The 19,834-nt window shown below is 44.5% G+C and overlaps 1 protein-coding gene across 46 annotated transcripts in view; it reads left to right on the top strand.

Annotated features, from left to right (window-relative positions):
• Nucleotides 1–19,834, top strand: part of TCF7L2 (transcription factor 7 like 2) — a 271,190-nt gene that overhangs the window by 128,436 nt on the left and 122,920 nt on the right. For 38 of the 46 annotated variants that reach the window (XM_077257969.1, XM_077257968.1, XM_077257965.1 and 35 more), the window contains exon 4: nucleotides 1,147–1,203. The exons of the other annotated variants lie outside the window; for them this stretch is intronic. In XM_077257969.1, the coding sequence (XP_077114084.1) occupies nucleotides 1,147–1,203 (57 nt within the window). The remainder of the gene's footprint in view (nucleotides 1–1,146; nucleotides 1,204–19,834) is intronic. 46 annotated transcript variants of the gene reach the window in all.

The raw sequence follows: 19,834 nt of genomic DNA, 5'->3' as shown, positions 1-19,834 counted from the left end.
AGTGTAGCAATAACAGTGACCCCCAAAATGTCCCCCCAGACCTCCATGACGTGTTCACACAGGAGACATGTCCAGGAGAGATGAGATCAGCCGCAGAGTCCTTGCTTCACTTTGTTACATTCTTGCTTATTTTTTTCTATAACAAGACAATGAACTGTTTGTAAACATGAAACTTGTTACATTGTCGCAACCGAAAATGCAAATTCGTCGTCTTCCACATGGATGTGTTTGTGTTCTGGAGTATCTGAGGGATGTAACGGAGCTTCTTTTACAGAATGATTTCTATAAGTTTTGTTTTACACTTTCTACAAAAACAGAACAAATATGTGGAAGAGTTTCATCAGGAAAAGTTCCACATCTACTTATACCACAAATATGGCGGCTCCAGGCTGGATTATCGGAATTTCTGGAGTATTGGCCAGCTGGACTTAACATTGTATCACTTTTACAGTGACATGAGCTCTTGTATGGTATCTGTGATCTGACACCTTGTCATTTATAACTGATTCTAATGGATTTGGTATCTTGGCAGCTCTCTGACCAGAAAAGCATCAGCACCAAGTGCAACCCATGGAAATCTGCCACTGGTTTATGAGTGCATGAAAGTATCCTTAAATATCAATATTCATTGGTGGTTGATAGGACTCCATGGTCGGGGGAGGGGGAGTTAGGGGAATTACCTTACAAATGGAAACAAAGCATCACCCTCTTTTCTTTCTTTGTTTTGCTTGTTATGTTCCATTGTTAGCTTTTATGTTCGTCTTTACTTTGAACTTGAGTATGGTAAACTGGAGAAGTGGCTCATAAGAAACGCTTCTCCTTGGGCCTCCCCGTCACTTGTACTCAAGATGACATCATCATCCTCCAATGACATCACTGCCATCAAGAGAAAGGCACAAGTTTCCTTAGATGTCAGGGCTTCCAAATTGCATTCAACTTTGTTTTTATTTTTTGTTTTTTTGCTTGACTTTCTGTTCTTTTCCTCTTCATTTGATTTTCTTCATTTTCTTTTGTTCTGTTTTTTTTTTCTTAATAGTTAAGCTAATAATGAAGCGGAGATGGAGTGTAAATGCTGTTAATTGTGCATGTAATGTAATTGGACGCGTTTCATTCACCTGCTGACGCGAGTTTTTTTCTTCATCTTAGTGCTTGAATGTACCTGTAGACCTGCATCTAGCTTCTTGTTGCAGCCCTTTGATGCAGGTAGGACACATTATAAATAGGCTTGTTGCTATGGGGAGTAATAGAAGTCTGTGTGTTGTGTATAGCTAACCTTTATCTGCCCCTTGGACACAGCAATCTCTTCTAAGCAAATGACAATCATCGTGTATTGCCAAAATGAGATAAGATATTCGCCTGGCTTGTTAGTAATGCTGCGTCCATGAATATTGGGGGCCTGGGAAATATACCCCTCAACCATTAGTCCATCAAATATTAAAAGAGGGAGGGGGCATATAGTGCTTTGAAGACTTCCTTACCCAGGATGTAAACTATGGGGTCCCAATTGTAAAGTTTCCTGCTGCATGTATTTGAATATGATACATATTTATTAAATATGGAGGCAAAGCAGCGCACCCCCAACTCAACCAATAGAAGATAGAAGCCTTAAACATTGAGTGTGGCCAAACTGGGTGGCATATATTGCTGTAGACGCCCCCCCTTAACCATCTATTAAAGTCAGAAAAATATGGGGTCCCCATTTCTTAAACTTGTTTTTGCTGCACGTTTTTGATTACATTTATTAATGTGAACCAAACTAACAATTAACCTTAGTATTGAGGGGGGCGGGGTGGAAGTAATGCTCTAGAAGCCTCGCTCACTTTTTAAGCCTGGAAGTAACATTTGGGGTCCACTTTTTCCTAAAAAGTTTTCTATTTTATGTTTCGTAAAAGACTCTGTCCATGAATGTATCGAGGAGGTGGAGTGGGAAAGGTAGTGAAACATACTTACTCATCAGGAAGATGGGAGGAGCAGGGGATATACTGCCTTAGAGACCACCCCAACATTGTTGTCAAGGTTGTAGGAAGATGGGAGGAGCAGGGAATATACTGCCTTAGAGACCACCCCAACATTGTTGTCCAGATTGCAGGAAGATGGAAGGAGCAGGGGATATACAGCCTTAGAGACCACCCCAACATTGTTGTCCAGATTGCAGGAAGATGGAAGGAGCAGGGGATATACAGCCTTAGAGACCACCCCAACGTTGCTGTCCAGGTTGCAGGAAGATGGGAGGAGCGGGGGATATACTGCCTTAGAGACCACCCCAACATTGTTGTCCAGGTTGCAGGAAAATGGGAGGAGCGGGGGATATACTGCCTTAGAGTCCACCCCAATATTGCTGTACAGGTTGCAGGAATATGGGAGAAGCAGGGGATAACTGCCTTAGAGACCACCCCAACGTTGATGTCCAGGTTGCAGGAAGATGGGAGGAGCAGGGGATATACAGCCTTATAGACCACCCCAACGTTGCTGTCCAGGTTGCAGGAAGATGGGAGGAGCGGGGGATATACTGCCTTAGAGACCACCCCAACATTGTTGTCCAGGTTGCAGGAAAATGGGAGGAGCAGGGGATAACTGCCTTAGAGACCACCCCAACATTGCTGTCCAGGTTGCAGGAAGATGGGAGGAGCGAGGGATAAAAAACCTTAGAGACCACCCCAACATTGTTGTCCAGGTTGTAGGAAAATGGGAGGAGCGGGGGATAAACAGCCTTAGAGACCACCCCAACATTGCTGTCCAGGTTTGCGTAAAGATGGGAGGAGCGGGGGATATACAACCTTAAAGACCACCCCAACATTGCTGTCCAGGTTGCGGGATGATGGGAGGAGCGGGGGATTTACAGCCTTAGAGACCACCCCAACATTGTTGTCCTGATTGCAGGAAGATGGGAGGAGCAGAGGATATACTGCCTTAGAGACCACCCCAACATTGCTGTCCAGGTTGCAGGAAGATGGGAGAAGCGGGGGATATACTGCCTTAGAGACCACCCCAACATTGCTGTCCAGGTTGTAGGAAGATGGGAGGAGCGGGGGATATACTGCCTTAGAGACCACCCCAACATTGCTGTCCAGGTTTCAGGAAGATGGGAGGAGCAGGGGATATACAGCCTTAGAGACCACCCTAAGATTGCTGTCCAGGTTGCAGGAAAATGAGAGGAGCGGGGGATATACAGCCTTAGAGACCTCCCCAACATTGTTGTCCAGGTTGCAGGAAGATGGGAGGAGTGGGGGATATACAGCCTTAGAGACCTCCCCAACATTGTTGTCCAGGTTGCAGGAAGATGGGAGGAGCGGGGGATATACAGCCTTAGAGACCTCACCAACATTGTTTTCCAGGTTGCAGGAAGATGGGAGGAGTGGGGGGATATACAGCCTTAGAGACCACCCCAACATTGCTGTCCAGGTTGCAGGAAGATGGGAGGAGCGGGGAATATACTGCCTTAGAGACCGCCTTAACATTGCTGTCCAGGTTGCAGGAAGATGGGAGGAGTGGGGGATATACAGCCTTAGAGACCACCCCAACATTGTCCAGGTTGCAAGAAGATGGGAGGAGCGGAAGATGTACTGCCTTAGAGGAAGAGGGGAGGAGCTGGGGATATACTGCCTTAGAGAGCACCCCAACATTGCTGTCCCGGTTGCGGGATGATGGGAGGAACGTGGGATATACAGCCTTAGAGACCACCCCAACATTGTTGTCCAGGTTGCAGGAAGATGGGAGGAGCGAGGGATATAGAGCCTTAGAGACCACCCCAACATTGTAGTCCGGGTGGTAAAATCTGGGGTCACTTTGTTCCAAACATTTCACATTGCACGTTTCTGAATATGATATATGATAACTCATATGGGGGAGGAAAGCAATGTGCCCCATCTGGTAGCAGAGAGCATGGGGAGCACGAGTACTGAGGGTGGCTGGGGGGCATAAACCATTGCAGAGGACACCCTGAAGTTCTATGTCAGAGGAATAAAGTGTGGGGTAACCTTCCTTCTGAAAAGTTTTCTGTTGCATGTTTTTAGAATGTGCTCCTGAAAGCTTGTGAAAGGATGGAGGAGATACATTATTACAGGGGGGAATCTGCTGACAACTCCTCTACCCCCAATATCATGTATACAACGTGGGGAAAAATCCAGTTTTAAGTTACTTTCCAAAGTCCATAAAACTTATAGAAAAACCTAATAATGCAGAATCCTTATCTCAGCTGTCTACAAATAGTCAAATGATCCATGTGTCCATATTGTGATTCTTCTCCGATCAGCTGGATTCTGAATTCTGCTCTCCTCCCGAGTGCCAGAGGAAGCGGTGCATTGTGGGCGCTTGGGTAAAAGGTGCACAGTAAGAATTAAGGTGCTGGTCACATGACTGACAGGGATAGAGCCAAAATGTTCTCTCCTAGCAGCTGAATTTTGAATTTTGCTCTGGGTGTGAATTGAGAAATTGATATTATCAGTTCAAAAAGTGAAAAGGCAATCTATTCACAGTTACTTTGTAGCTATAAACTGTGGGGGTGTCGGGGGTCCCGCAGAATATTGATGAGGCGAGCTGCCTGTATACACTCCCATTATGTCCGACCCATCACCAGCTTCAGCACCAATCATTCCTGTCACTTCTGTCCAACAGATGGAAAACTCACGTGGAAATGTAACAATGTATCCTATATGTGGTCATTTATTTTCTCTTGGTTGTTGTTATTATTTTTGATCCTGTTACGTCCTCGGCTGAGAATTTATTCTGTGGGATGACACAAATATTCAGGGTTTTGCTTGTCACTTCAATACCACTAGTTTAGCAGTGTCTGGAATGGCTCCAACAAGCTTTGACTTCTATTGTCCTTCCCCTTTAAGAAGAATTGTTGGAATCTTAATGAGTCACGTAGAGACTTGGAGATAGACTATCCTCCTATAAATCAGGGTCATCCCCACAATGTAGGAAAACCTTTATTCACCAGTAACTTTACAGACGCTTTCCCATACAGCGCTGCAGAAAGACCGACACGACACCAGCCCCTGAGGAGTCTGTGCCCGGGGTCTTATAAGGGGGAGGCATTGTGAGCAAGAACTAGCCAGGGCGTAGTGATCGGAGGAGGCGTTAGATCTCACGTGGTCGCCCTCCTCTACTCTGCGAGGAGCTGTGCTCACAGTCCGTCTCTCACAGCCCGAACTCGGCCAACGTTGTTTTCATTTTTGTTTTATAAATCAATATTACACGTGACAATAAGTAACTTTGTAACATATCCGAGAAATCGGCTTCTTTCTCTGCCTGGATTGATTGTTCACTCCTAACTCATGGGTGATATCTGTATTCAGTGAAGATACAATGTTCCCATTGCTGAGAGGTGACAGTTGGTGCTTTTAAAGGTCTATAAACTGAGGAGGGGGAGGAGCTGGAGGTAGACAGAGTCAGAGGGGCGGAGCTAGAAACATAGGGGAGGATCTAACGGCTGACACAGAGGGGGAGGAGATAGATACAGACACTGATATAGGGGAGTAGATACAAGTAAACAGACACAGGGGGAGGAGCTAGAGGCAGACAGACAGGGGGAGGAGCTAGAGGCAAAGGGGCAGAGCTAGATAAACAAGGGAAGAGCTAAAGGCAGCCACAGAGGGTGAGGAGCTAGAGGCAGACACAGACAGGCAGCAGCTGTAAGCAGACACATAGAGGAGGAGCTAGAGACAGGCACAGGCAAATGGGGAGGAGCTAGAGGCAGGCACATACAGAGGGGAGGAGCTAGAGGCAGACAGAGGGGAGGAGCTAGAGACAGGCACAGACGGGAGGAGCTAGAGACAGACACAGACAGAGGGGGAGGAGCTAGAGACAGGCACAGACGTGAGGAGCTAGAGACAGACACAGACAGAGGGGGAGGAGCTAGAGACAGGCACAGACAGAGGGGGAGGAGCTAGAGACAGGCACAGACAGAGGGGGAGGAGCTAGAGACAGGCACAGACAGAGGGGGAGGAGCTAGAGACAGGCACATACAGAGGGGGAGGAGCTAGAAGCAGGCACATACAGAGGGGGAGGAGCTAGAAGCAGGCACATACATAGGGGGAGGAGCTAGAAGCAGACACAGACATTCTGCTGCAGGTTCTCCTGAAATGACAGTTAAAATCCTCCATAAAACTTTATGAGCACCAATTGCCATGTCGCATCTCAGTAAAGTGAAAAAAAGTATTAACTGAAGACAGATTTTATTGGTGAATTGAGAATGAATATTCAGTCCTGGAGGAGAAAGAAGCCGATGTCTCTAATAGACATTTTACAAAGTCTCTTATATTCACCTTTACTATTGATTAAACAAAAAATTTTTTAATTAATTTAAAAGGTTACTCTTTAACCAATGATCCATTTAATTAACTTATTAAGGCAAAGGGGTACAGCGAATCCATAAGAGGTAAAGAATAGGGTGGCAGCAGATGACCGGTTTCCCATTATACCCTTCCCCCTGCTGGTCCCACATCCTGCATCTAGGAAGTGTCATGAACTAGTCTGTTGTGTACCATTATTAAAAGAGCCTATAATATAAGGAACTCAAGATAACTGCCATAACCATATAAGTGTACTGATCCTGAGTTTCCTCCTGTATTATACTCCAGAGCTGCACTCACTATTCTGCTGGTGCAGTCACTGTGTACATACATCACATTACTGATCCTGAGTTACATCCTGTATTATACCCCAGAGCTGCACTCACTATTCTGCTGGTGCAATCACTGTGTACATACATTACATTACTGATCCTGAGTTACATCCTGTATTATACCCCAGAGCTGCACTCACTATTCTGCTGGTGCAATCACTGTGTACATACATTACATTACTGATACTGAGTTACATCCTGTACTATACCCCAGAGCTGCACTCACTATTCTGCTGGTGCAGTCACTGTGTACATATATTACATTACTGATCCTTAGTTACATCCTGTATTATACCCCAGAGCTGCACTCACTATTCTGCTAGTGCAGTCACTGTGTACACACATTACATTACTGATCCTGAGTTACATCCTGTATTATACACCAGAGCTGCACTCACTATTCTGCTGGTGCAGTCACTGTGTACATACATTACATTACTGATCCTGAGTTACATCCTGTATTATACTCCAGAGCTGCACACACTATTTTGCTGGTGCAGTCACTGTGTGCGCACATTACATTATTGATCCTGAGATACATCCTGTATTATACCCCAGAGCTGCACTCACTATTCTGCTGGTGCAGTCACTGTGTACATACATTACATTACTGATCCTGAGTTACATCCTGTATTATACCCCAGAGCTGCACTCACTATTCTGCTGGTGCAGTCATTGTGTACACACATTACATTACTGATCCTGAGTCACATCCTGTATTATACTCCAGAGCTGCACTCACTATTCTGCTGGTGCAGTCACTGTGTACATACATTACATTACTGATCCTGAGTTACATCCTGTATTATACCTCAGAGCAGCACTCACTATTCTGCTGGTGCAGTCACTGTGTACATACATTACATTGCTGATCCTGAGTTACATCCTGTATTATACCCCAGAGCTGCACTCACTATTCTGCTGGTGCAGTCACTGTGTACATACATTACATTACTGATCCTGAGTTACCTCCTGTATTATACTCCAGAGCTGCACTCACTGTTCTGCTGGTGCAGTCACTGTGTACATACATTACATTACTGATCCTGAGTTACCTCCTGTATTATACCCCAGAGCTGCACTCACTATTCTGCTAGTGCAGTCACTGTGTACACACATTACATTACTGATCCTGAGTTACATCCTGTATTATACACCAGAGCTGCACTCACTATTCTGCTGGTGCAGTCACTGTGTACATACATTACATTGCTGATCCTGAGTTACATCCTGTATTATACCCCAGAGCTGCACTCACTATTCTGCTGGTGCAGTCACTGTGTACATACATTACATTACTGATCCTGAGTTACATCCTGTATTATACCCCAGAGCTGCACTCACTATCCTACTGGTGCAGTCACTGTGTACATACATTACATTGCTGATCCTGAGTTACATCCTGTATTATACTCCAGAGCTGCACTCACTATTCTGCTGGTGCAGTCACTGTGTACATACATTACATTGCTGATCCTGAGTTACATCCTGTATTATACCTCCGAGCTGCACTCACTATTCTGCTGGTGCAGTCACTGTGTACATACATTACATTACTGATCCTGAGTTACATCCTGTATTATACTCCAGAGCTGCACTCACTATTCTGCTGGTGCAGTCACTGTGTACATACATTACATTACTGATCCTGAGTTACCTCCTGTATTATACTCCAGAGCTGCACTCACTGTTCTGCTGGTGCAGTCACTGTGTACATACATTACATTACTGATCCTGAGTTACCTCCTGTATTATACCCCAGAGCTGCACTCACTATTCTGCTAGTGCAGTCACTGTGTACACACATTACATTACTGATCCTGAGTTACATCCTGTATTATACACCAGAGCTGCACTCACTATTCTGCTGGTGCAGTCACTGTGTACATACATTACATTACTGATCCTGAGTTACATCCTGTATTATACTCCAGAGCTGTACTCACTATTCTGCTGTTTTTCTGTGGATGTCTGTACTGTGCTGGTATAAAGATGATGCTTTGTTGAAAGCAAATAATCAGAACAATCTTTGTGCAAAAATCGAGCAAACTTGGGAGGTTGTTAGATTTCGGCTCTGAGGCTGTATAATCCTAAATGGAGCATGATACTGGAGTATATTACCGGCTGTTCCCTGGGATCGGTACAAGATGAGTGAAGCTACATGATATGTGGGATAGTATATGGGTTTGTGTAATGTGTCCGCTAGTTTTGGGCTCCTCTGAATAGTATATTGATAGTTTGGAGAAATCAATGACCCCAGAGAAAGAGGATCCTGAGTGGAGTCGCGCTCCCTGGTTGCTCCCTGTAGCTGACTCTGCACCTCTTTGTTTGCTCCTGTATTCTACAGTAAACAGAGATCCTGAAAATGGTAAAGAAATAAAGCATTAAATGTGTTTATTTATGTAAGTATTCAAGGTTTTGGTCGTTTTCTCTTGTGGACTTGTTGGGGATGAGCAGGTTTGGGATCACCCCGGTCACATTGGGCCCCGTGGATTCTGCTCCGCTGCATTAGGCGTTTCCATGCTGTAAGTGTGCGGGGAGCATTTACCTGGGATTTAATTTGATTTTTGCCTGGGTAAACACCTTGTTTGCTCGCGCTCCGCTCCTCCCCATCTGTCTCTCTGTTTACTTTGGAATGTAAAGTCAAATCATCGGTTTTAATAAGAATACAGTGTCCTGGCCTCGTGTCACGAAATTCGCACTACTGGGTGCTTCTTAAAGGGCCAGTCCCTCAATAATGAAAAGATCTAATTCATGTCAAATAAGAAGTGTAGCTCAATAGATCCATCAGATATAGATCCCGGGCCAGAGAAAGTCTCCTCGGAGAAGTTAGCTATTCTGCCCACTCGTGTCACTTCCATTTTAATATGGCCTCCGCATAGTTCTGCTAAGATGAGTGAAGTTGGGTTCTCCAGATCCTCCGGAGTTCAGGGTCTTATGTATGGAAACATCATCCGGAGAGTGACAAGAAGTGTTCTCCCCTGTGATTGGCTGAGGGACAGGAGAATTAACCCGTTGTGCATACCCTGCCCCCATTGTGGCTAGGGGCGCTGCTTGTACTCTTAGGTCCTAATTCATCATTCGCATTTTTTAAGTCACTTTTCTTCTTTGCCTTGTGGTATCCATTGATTTTTTTTGCTCCAAATTAATCAGAATGGCGCAAGGGGCAATCAGGAATTTTGCTCAGAGTTTAAAAAAAAGGTTGTTTTTATGTTGTTTTTTTTTACCTTCTAAAGCAAAATGTTACAAAATCCATTCGGAATTCTGCACATAACTCTAAAATTTGTCATACCAAAAAAATCACTGTGGAGGGGACTGGAGGAAATTTGGGCAAAAATGCAGCAACTTTTTAAATAGTTGCAAATAATTAACCACCAACATAAAGGAAACGTTTTGGCACAAAACCGAAAAACAACTCGAAAACAGGAAACATTAGACAAAAATTAGGCGCAAAAGCAACAATGAACTGAGCCCTGTGTGTATGTGGGGGGTGGGGCTTAGTCAAGTGGAGGGCGGGGCATATAAATGGCGTCATAAGGAGACTGTTCTGTAACTCATCGACCTTGTCCTATAATGCAGCCGTGGATATTATGTAATTTTGTAGCTATTGCTTTATACTGGACTTTATACCGTTACATTGTACTCTGTTGCATTATTCAATTTTTTCTGAGCGGGGGCAGGGAGAGACCACTGTCTAGAGCTTGTGGAAGCCCCCTCCCGTAATGAGTCCACAGCTCTCCTGCAGAACACTGTGTCTTATTCTGTGCGTGACACTATTGTATCAGCACTATGTCTGTGTACTGATACATTGGATGGCGGCTGTTATTACAATAGTGTCTTCTTGCCAAATGAGCCTCTGATTATTTTCTGTCATGTCACCCACTAGCATCATAAGGAAGCTTAGGCATAATCTTAAAGGGGTTGTCCACCTTAGTGGAGGGACCTTTTTTTTTACTTAGATGCATGTATTTGGGGATAAAAATAATGTTATAACTGGCTTTAATGTAAAATGTTGCAATTTTTGCCTTCTGTAGCCTGTGTTTTGCAGTGTTCATTGCTGGCTGCAGAATGAGTTAACTGAGAATCGGGATGGTCAGTGAGCTCCTTGTATGCCAAGTTCACACAGCCAAGTCCAAGTGCCATCTAGTAAAAAAAAGCGGGCAGCACTCAGAGCAATGTTATCCAATGGGGCCATGCAGACGAGCAGATGAGCTTTCTTTTTTTTACACGGACTAAAACTTTTGCGTTGCGTGCAAAAGTTTCTTCCATGTATCAGATGAGACTCCTCCATTCAAGTCTATGAGTATGAAAAACAAATCCGTAAGGAGCCACCGCGTAGCCTCCAGTTTTTATGAATACAGTGCAGTTCCTTGCCATTGGAAATGGTATTTAATCTTGTAAGTTTTTAGTAACTGCTGATTTATAACCACAGATGCATCAAAGTCGATTGTCCAGGAAAAAAAAAAAGACAAACGGTGCAAAATGTTTAATTAAATCTTATTGCAAAAACTATTTTAGCTCCAAATACTTGCATTTAAGTAACAAAATAAGCTCCAAAAGTGGACGACCCCTTTAAATGATGGTCTATATTATGTCAAGTCTTGCAGTAGTGCATTGTATAGTATGGGAAGTGATAATATCAGCTGCTCTTACATTGTGTCAGGGAGATATCATATTGCTTGTGTTATATATGTGTATAATATAATATATGACATGTTTCCATGTGTTTTATATTACATGAATAGTATCGGATATCAGTATCTTATGGTTGTATTATATGGTATAGTATATGGCATTACATTGTACTGTGCTAGGTTGGGTTTTACTATATTGTTGCACATATGACAGTAATTATATCATGTTTCAGTGCTGTTGGGTATATTGTATATTTTACATTATATGATATCATACAGTGTAGTATATAACGTGTACATATATTGTTACATTGTGTCCTCTAGTTGTGTATTGTACAGTATAGTATATAGCGTTACTTTATACATATGTTGTGTTACTATATATAATCAGTATAATGTATCACATCTCAATATCTTGTTGTATATCATACATTATATATCCTCTGACATTATGTTATGTTGCATTGTGTTTTATTATATGACTGAGTATTTTATACATGTCTTCTGGTTGTATGTTAAATAGTATATAATATTATCTTGCTTTATGTTACACTCTTACATACATTGTGTGCTGACTCTAGTTGTATATAATGCAGTGCAGTATATGACGTTACTCTGTTGTTACATTGTGGGATATTGTTACATATATTGTGGTATCTCTAGTTGTAGATTATACAGTGCAGCATATGACATTACTCTGTTGTTACATTGTGTTACACTGTTACATATACTGTGCTATCTCTAGTTCTATATTATACAGTGCAGTATACATTGTTCTTCTACGTTACATTGCGTTATATTATTCTTTTCAGTGTCTGCTGTCTCTAGTTCTGTATTATACAGTGCAGTATATATTGTTATTTTACGTTACATTGTGTTATATTCTTTATTGTGTGCTGTCTCTAGTTGTATATTGGAGTGCAGTATATATTGTTATTTTACGTTACATGGTGTGATATTATTCTTTTTATTGTGCGCTGTCTCTAGTTGTATATAATACAGTGCAGTATATGACCTTACTTTGTTGTTACATTGTGTTATATTGTTACATATAGTGTGCTGTCTCTGGTTATAGATTATACAGTGCAGTATATGACGTTACTTTGTTGTTACATTGTGTTACACTGATACATATATAGTATATTGTAGTGCAGTATATATTGTTATTTTATGGTACATGGTGTTATATTATTCTTTTTATTGTGTGCTGTCTCTGATTATAGATTATACAGTGCAGTATATGACGTTACTTTGTTGTTACATTGTTACACTGATACATATATAGTATATTGTAGTGCAGTATATATTGTTATTTTATGGTACATGGTGTTATATTATTCTTTTTATTGTGTGCTGTCTCTGATTATAGATTATACAGTGCAGTATATGACGTTACTTTGTTGTTACATTGTTACACTGTTACCTATATTGTATGTTGTAGTGCAGTATATATTATTGTTCTACGTTACATGGTGTTATATTCTTTTTAGTGCCTGCGGTTGTAGATTATACGGTGCCTTATATGACGTTTCATCACGTCACGCCGCAGTGTTCGATCTTTATGACGTATATCAGAATTTTACGTTCCATCGATTTTGCGGCACTTTTGCTGGATGATAGTTTGGTTTTGAGCCTGTCGGGGAGGTTTAGGACTGATCCAGAGCACTTTGTCTCCTCTCATCGGATTTTGGACATTTGTTTTCAGCCCCAGCATCCTGCAGCATCTTGCACTCAAACACCATTTACTTCCGGCAACAAAGGCGACTCGTCTGTTCACCACAAATAGACAGCGTGCAGGAAGCTGATTCACTTCCAAAAATCTGTGTTTGCTCAAGTTCTGCCTGCGAGCCTCCATTGTCCTCTGAGCGCTGTTTTCACTGCTCCACTAATGAACTATTATAATAAACAGAATATTTGGGGACTCTCCCCAGCCGGAGCGGCGCCTGGGGTCACACAGCGACCTCTGTCTGCTGAGCTGTGTAGTGCACGCAGGAAATCTGGAATATTCTGTGGCGCTCCAAGAATTGCAAAACTACAACCCCCATTATAGCTCTGCCCTCAACCCCATTGATTTCACCAGCTAATATGAACGGGTTAAAATTCTATGGAAAATCTATGAACCAGAAAGTTGGGTTTCAGGCGGCGTACATGTTCCATCTGTGATTTTCACAAATCCATTATAGTCAATGGGGCTGTTCACATGTCGCAGTTCACATGTCGCAGTTATTGTGCAAATGTGTTTTCACTGACAGCACACGGATGCGATCAGTATAAAAAGTGTGATGTCCACTGTTAACAGTGGAAGGGCTCATTCACACGTCAGATTTCCACAGATTGCACTCGTACCTAGGACAATCTAAGGGACTGTTCACACCTCAGATTTCCACCGATAGCACTCGTACCTAGGACAATCTCTGGGACTGTTCACACCTCAGATTTCCACCGATCGCACTTGTACCTAGGACAATCTAAGGGACTGTTCACACGTCAGATTTCCACCGATCGCACTCGTTCCTCGGACAATCTCTGGGACTGTTCACACGTCAGATTTCCACCGATCGCACTCGTACCTAGGACAATCTAAGGGACTGTTCACACCTCAGATTTCCACCGATCGCACTCGTACCTAGGACAATCTCTGGGACTGTTCACACCTCAGATTTCCACCGATCGCACTTGTACCTAGGACAATCTAAGGGACTGTTCACACGTCAGATTTCCACCGATCGCACTCGTTCCTCGGACAATCTCTGGGACTGTTCACACGTCAGATTTCCACCGATCGCACTCGTACCTAGGACAATCTAAGGGACTGTTCACACCTCAGATTTCCACCGATCGCACTCGTACCTAGGACAATCTCTGGGACTGTTCACACCTCAGATTTCCACCGATCGCACTCGTACCTAGGACAATCTCTGGGACTGTTCACACCTCAGATTTCCACCGATCGCACTCGTACCTAGGACAATCTCTGGGACTGTTCACACCTCAGATTTCCACCGATCGCACTCGTACCTAGGACAATCTCTGGGACTGTTCACACGTCAGATTTCCACCGATCGCACTTGTACCTAGGACAATCTAAGGGACTGTTCACACCTCAGATTTCCACCGATCGCACTCGTACCTAGGACAATCTAAGGGCTGTCCCACACGTCCAGATAATTCCGGTACCGGAATAAATCGGTACCGGAGTTATCCGTGTCCGTGTGCCTGGGAACTCACGGAGGCCATACCTGCGGCACACGTGTGCCGCCCGTATGGCGAGTGGGTACCACACGGAGCGTGTGGTACCCACTCTGCATGGTGCTGAAGCTGCGATTCATATCATCCCTGCAGCAACGTTTGCTGCAGGGAAAATATGAAGAATAGTGTTTAAAATAAAGATCCATGTGTCCGCCGCCCCCCCACCCCCTGTGCGCCCCCACCCCCTGTGCGCCCCCCCCGCTGGTCAGAAAATACTCACCCGGATCCCCCGTCGGCAGTCGCTCCTTCCTGGTCTGGCCGCGGCTTACTGTATGCGGTCACGTGGGGCCGCTCATTTACACTCATGAATAGGCGGCTCCGCCCCTATTGGAGGTGGAGCCACATATTCATGAGTGTAATCGGCCGCATACAGTAGGAGGCGCGGCCAGACCAGGAAGGAGCGACAGCCGACGGGGGACCCGGATAAGTATTTTCTGACCAGCGGGGGGGGGCGCACAGGGGGTGGGGGGGCGGCGGACACATGGATCTTTAGTTTAAACACTATCATTCATATTTTCTCTGTAGCAAACGGTGCTACAGGGAACATATGAATGGCGGCTTCAGCACCATGTGGGGGGGACAGCGCTTACTGTAGCGCTGTCTCCTGCACGCCACACGGACCCCAGACGGAGAATGTCCGTGTGAGGTGCGTGTTTTACACGGACCCATTGACTCTATTGGGTCCGTGTAATCCGTGCGCTCCCACGAACACTGACATGTCTCCGTGTTTGGCACACGGAGACACGGTCCGCACACGGTCCGCACAAAATCAATGACATCTGAACAGATGCATTGATTTTTATGGGTCTACGTGTGTCAGTGTCTCCGGTACGGGAGGAAACTGTCACCTCACGTACCGGAGCCACTGACGTGTGAAACCGGCCTAAGGGACTGTTCACACGTCAGATTTCCACCGATCGCACTTGTACCTAGGACAATCTCTGGGACTGTTCACACCTCAGATTTCCACCGATCGCACTCGTACCTAGGACAATCTCTGGGACTGTTCACACGTCAGATTTCCACCGATTGCACTTGTACCTAGGACAATCTAAGGGACTGTTCACACCTCAGATTTCCACCGATCGCACTCGTACCTAGGACAATCTAAGGGACTGTTCACACGTCAGATTTCCACCGATCGCACTTGTACCTAGGACAATCTAAGGGACTGTTCACACCTCAGATTTCCACCGATCGCACTCGTACCTTGGACAATCTCTGGGACTGTTCACACATCAGATTTTTTCCTTGGACTGAGTCGACTGTGCAAAATTAGACGTGTCCGATATTGTTCCAAGCGTCGGATCAAACTGGGCAATGGAAGTCTACAGGTCTGTGACAACATTGGGCATCTGCTCCGTCCATTCTTCACTGACTGTAGAGAGGAGAACGTGGAGAAACTGTGTTTTTCTCAGTTAAAAAAATGATGAAATTCGGTCCTTTTTTCTCATACATCAAAAACCCTGACGTCTGAATGAGGCCTGACACTGACCACCCCCTGATGACACTGACCACCCCCTGATGACACTGACCACCCCCTGATGACACTGACCACCCCCCTGATGACACTGACCACCCCCTGATGACATTGACCACCCCGATGACACTGACCAACCCCTGATGACACTGACCACCCCCTGATGACACTGACCACCCCCCTGATGACACTGACCACCCCCTGATGACATTGACCACCCCCTGATGACACTGACCACCCCCTGATAACACTGACCACCCCCTGATGACACTGACCACCCCCTGATGACACTGACCACACCCTGATAACACTGACCACCCCCTGATGACACTGACCACACCCTGATGACACTGACCACACCCTGATGACACACACCATTTTTCTGCACATGTGAATAAGCAGGAACGTCTGAATGAGGCCCCAACTTCCGGATGGTTTTCACAAGAATCCACTTAATGTGATTTTTCATTTTAATACTTAAACAAGTTCTGCAACTTTTTAATAACTTTGTGTTTCGCATACTCTCCATTCTTAATATCTCAGTTTACTGTCAGTGAATACAAACATGATATACAGTGGCTTGCACAACTATTCACTCCCTTGACTTTTTACCTATTTTGTTACATTACAACCTGTGTGTAAATATTTTTGTAATCTGATTTGTGTGTGATGCATCAGCACTAAGTAGTCCAAGTTGGTGAAGTGAGAAAAATATAGGTAGAAATTAAATGTTTGTGATCAGATAACAAAAAATTGGCATGTGCTTATGTATTCACCCTTGTTGTTATGAAGCCACTGAAAATTCCTCATGCAAGCTATTCCCTCCATAAGTCCCATGCTTAGTGACAGGACGTTCCCCTGTGTGCAATCTGTGTCACACGTCTGACAGTATATACACTTTACCTTTTCTGAAAGGCCACAGAGGCTGCAACACATTTAACAAGAGGTACCACTAACCAAACACCAACATGAAGCCCAAGGAGATCTCCCAACATCATCATGAAGCCCAAGTAGATCTCCAAACAACACCATGAAGACCAAGGAGATCTCCGAACACCACCACGAAGACCAAGGAGATCTTCAAACAACACCACCAAGACCAAGGAGATCCCCAAACAACGCCATGAAGACCAAGGAGATCTCCCAACAACACCATGAAGACCAAGGAGATCTCCAAACAACACCATGAAGACCAAGGAGATCTCCGAACACCACCACGAAGACCAAAGACATCTCCAAACAACACCACAAAGACCAAGGAGATCCCCAAACAACGCCATGAAGACCAAGGAGATCTCGAAACAATACCATGAAGACCAAGTAGATCTTCAAATACCATGAAGACTAAGGAGATCTCCAAACATCACCACGAAGACCAAAGAAATCTTGAAACAACACCATGAAGACCAAGGAGATCTTCAAACAATACCATGAAGACCAAGGAGATCTCGAAACAATACCATGAAGACCAAGTAGATCTTCAAATACCATGAAGACTAAGGAGATCTCCAAACATCACCACGAAGACCAAAGAGATCTTGAAACAACACCATGAAGACCAAGGAGATCTTCAATCAATACCATGAAGACCAAGGAGATCTCCAAACAATACCATGAAGACCAAGGAGATCTTCAAACAATACCATGAAGACCAAGGAGATCTCCAAACAATACCATGAAGACCAAGGAGATCTCCAAACACTGCCACGAAGACTAAGGAGATCTCCAAACAACACCACGAAGACCAAGGAGATCTCGAAACAACACCAAGAAAACAAGGAGATCTTCAAACAACACCATGAAGACAAGGAGATCTTCAAACAACACCATGAAGACTAAGGAGATCTCCAAACAACACCACAACGACCAAGGAGATCTCCAAACAACACCATGAAGACCAAGGAGATCTTGAAACAATATCATGAAGACCAAAGAGATCTTTAAACAAGTCAAAGACAAAGTGGGTGAAAAATACAAGTCAGGGTTAGGTTATAAGAAAATCTCCCAATCTCTGTTGATCCCCTGCCAAGATAGGGTGCCCACCAAACCTCTCAGCCCGGGCAAGGAGCGCATTAATCAGAGAGGCAGCACAGAAACCAATGGTGATCCTGAATGAGCTGCAGAGTTCCCAAGCTGAGACTGGAGCATTTGTCCATGTGACCACAATAAGACATACACTCCTTAGAGGTGGCCTTTATGAAACAGTGGGCGGAAAAAAGCATTTACTTGCACACAAAAATTGTAAGGCTCATTTTGAGCTTGCCAAAAAACACGCGGGAGACTTCCCAAATGTCCAAATGTATGGAGGAAGGTGCTCTCATCAGATGAGACCAAAATTGAACTCTCTTCCACCAAGGTAAATGCTATGTCTGGCTCCAACCCAACAGAGCTCATCGCCTCAACAACACCATCCCCACAGTGAAACATGGTGGTGGAAGCATCATGCTTTGGGGAGGTTTTTCCACAACAGTAAAACAGAAAATGGTCTGAGTTGAGGGGAAGATGGATGGTGCAAATTACAGGGATATTCTTGAGCAAAACCTGCTTCGGTCTGTGAGTGATTTGAGACTGGGACAGAGATTGTAGCAAAGCTTCAGTCGTGTCATCTATCAGGTCTGTACTAGTTTTACATCTTCTTAAAAAGTGGTCGCTGATACGGGCCAGTTACATTATAAATGATGATGGAATTAGTCGTTGCTTCGAGTTCGCTGGCGCGTCTCCTTTAAGGCTCACCAGCGAGCAGGTAGGGGATCGATCCAGCCCCATGATGACCTTAGTCACGCTGAGAGGAGCTTGCTGGGCGCCATGCAGCTGACTCACACAATGCTAAAGTCCCTTGTATCTGAAATCCTGGAAAATCTGCAAATTCCTCCAGTCTGGCTCATCGCAGCTCCCATCTCAGCAGCACATGTGGGAATAATGCCAAGAAGGGGGCCCCAGGGGCCACATGCACACAGCTCCTGTTCTCCTGTGTTTTCTAATGGGCTCCTAAAAAGAATGGGTCAAATATAACAAATAATAATAATAATATGTTGTTCATTTATTTATTCCCACCACATATTGGCGGATTGTTTCATCTGTTTGGATTGTCAGTAGGTTTTATTTCCTCTATTTTATGCACATGATCATGAGAGCGGCCATCGTGGCTGAGCGTTCACAGACCCCCGCGCCGTATGTGACTGTACACTGGACAGGTCCATGGACTTCAGCAGGAGAGATTTCTGGGCTCTGTAGTGCTCCCTGTGCAAGAAGGGAAAAGAGGGGAGCTGCAACATCACTTACAGACGTATGGGAATTCTGTGGTCATGCTCTGTGACCTGTGCAGAGGTCACTGTGCAGCAAACAGGAGGTGATCTGTGACACCAAATAATGACTTCTATGGGAGAGTTTGGGTGACCTACTGTGTACAGAGGTCACTGAGCAGAGAAGAGGAGGGGAGCAATGACAACATCTTTTGACTTCTATAGAAAAATGTTGTTGATCTGTGCAGAGGTCACTAAAGGGAGAAGAAGGAAGGAGCTGCCAGATAGAGATTGCTTATTGACTCATATGGGAGTGTAATGGGCTCTGTTATCTGTGTGCAGAGACGAGGAGGTGGGCTGTGACACCGTCAATTCACTTCTACAGTGGAGTGCTGTAGCATTCTCTGTGACCTGTGCGAAGGTCATAAAGGGACAGGGGCGAGCTGTGACACCACGTATTCTCAATGCTGAGCACTAGATTATCTAGGGATCGGTGACGCCTTTCATTGTAACCACTGCCTGGCATGAAATCACTGCGGAGACGTGCGGCACAAGCAGAGTCAGCCTGCGATAAAGCTCAGAGAAAACACCAAGATTTCAC

The sequence above is a fragment of the Ranitomeya variabilis genome, chromosome 4 (genome assembly GCF_051348905.1).
Source record: "Ranitomeya variabilis isolate aRanVar5 chromosome 4, aRanVar5.hap1, whole genome shotgun sequence".
In the NCBI taxonomy this organism is placed as follows: Eukaryota; Metazoa; Chordata; class Amphibia; order Anura; family Dendrobatidae; genus Ranitomeya; species Ranitomeya variabilis.
The sequence above is the reverse complement of the archived record's forward strand: the minus strand, read 5'-3'. Positions and strand labels throughout refer to the sequence as shown.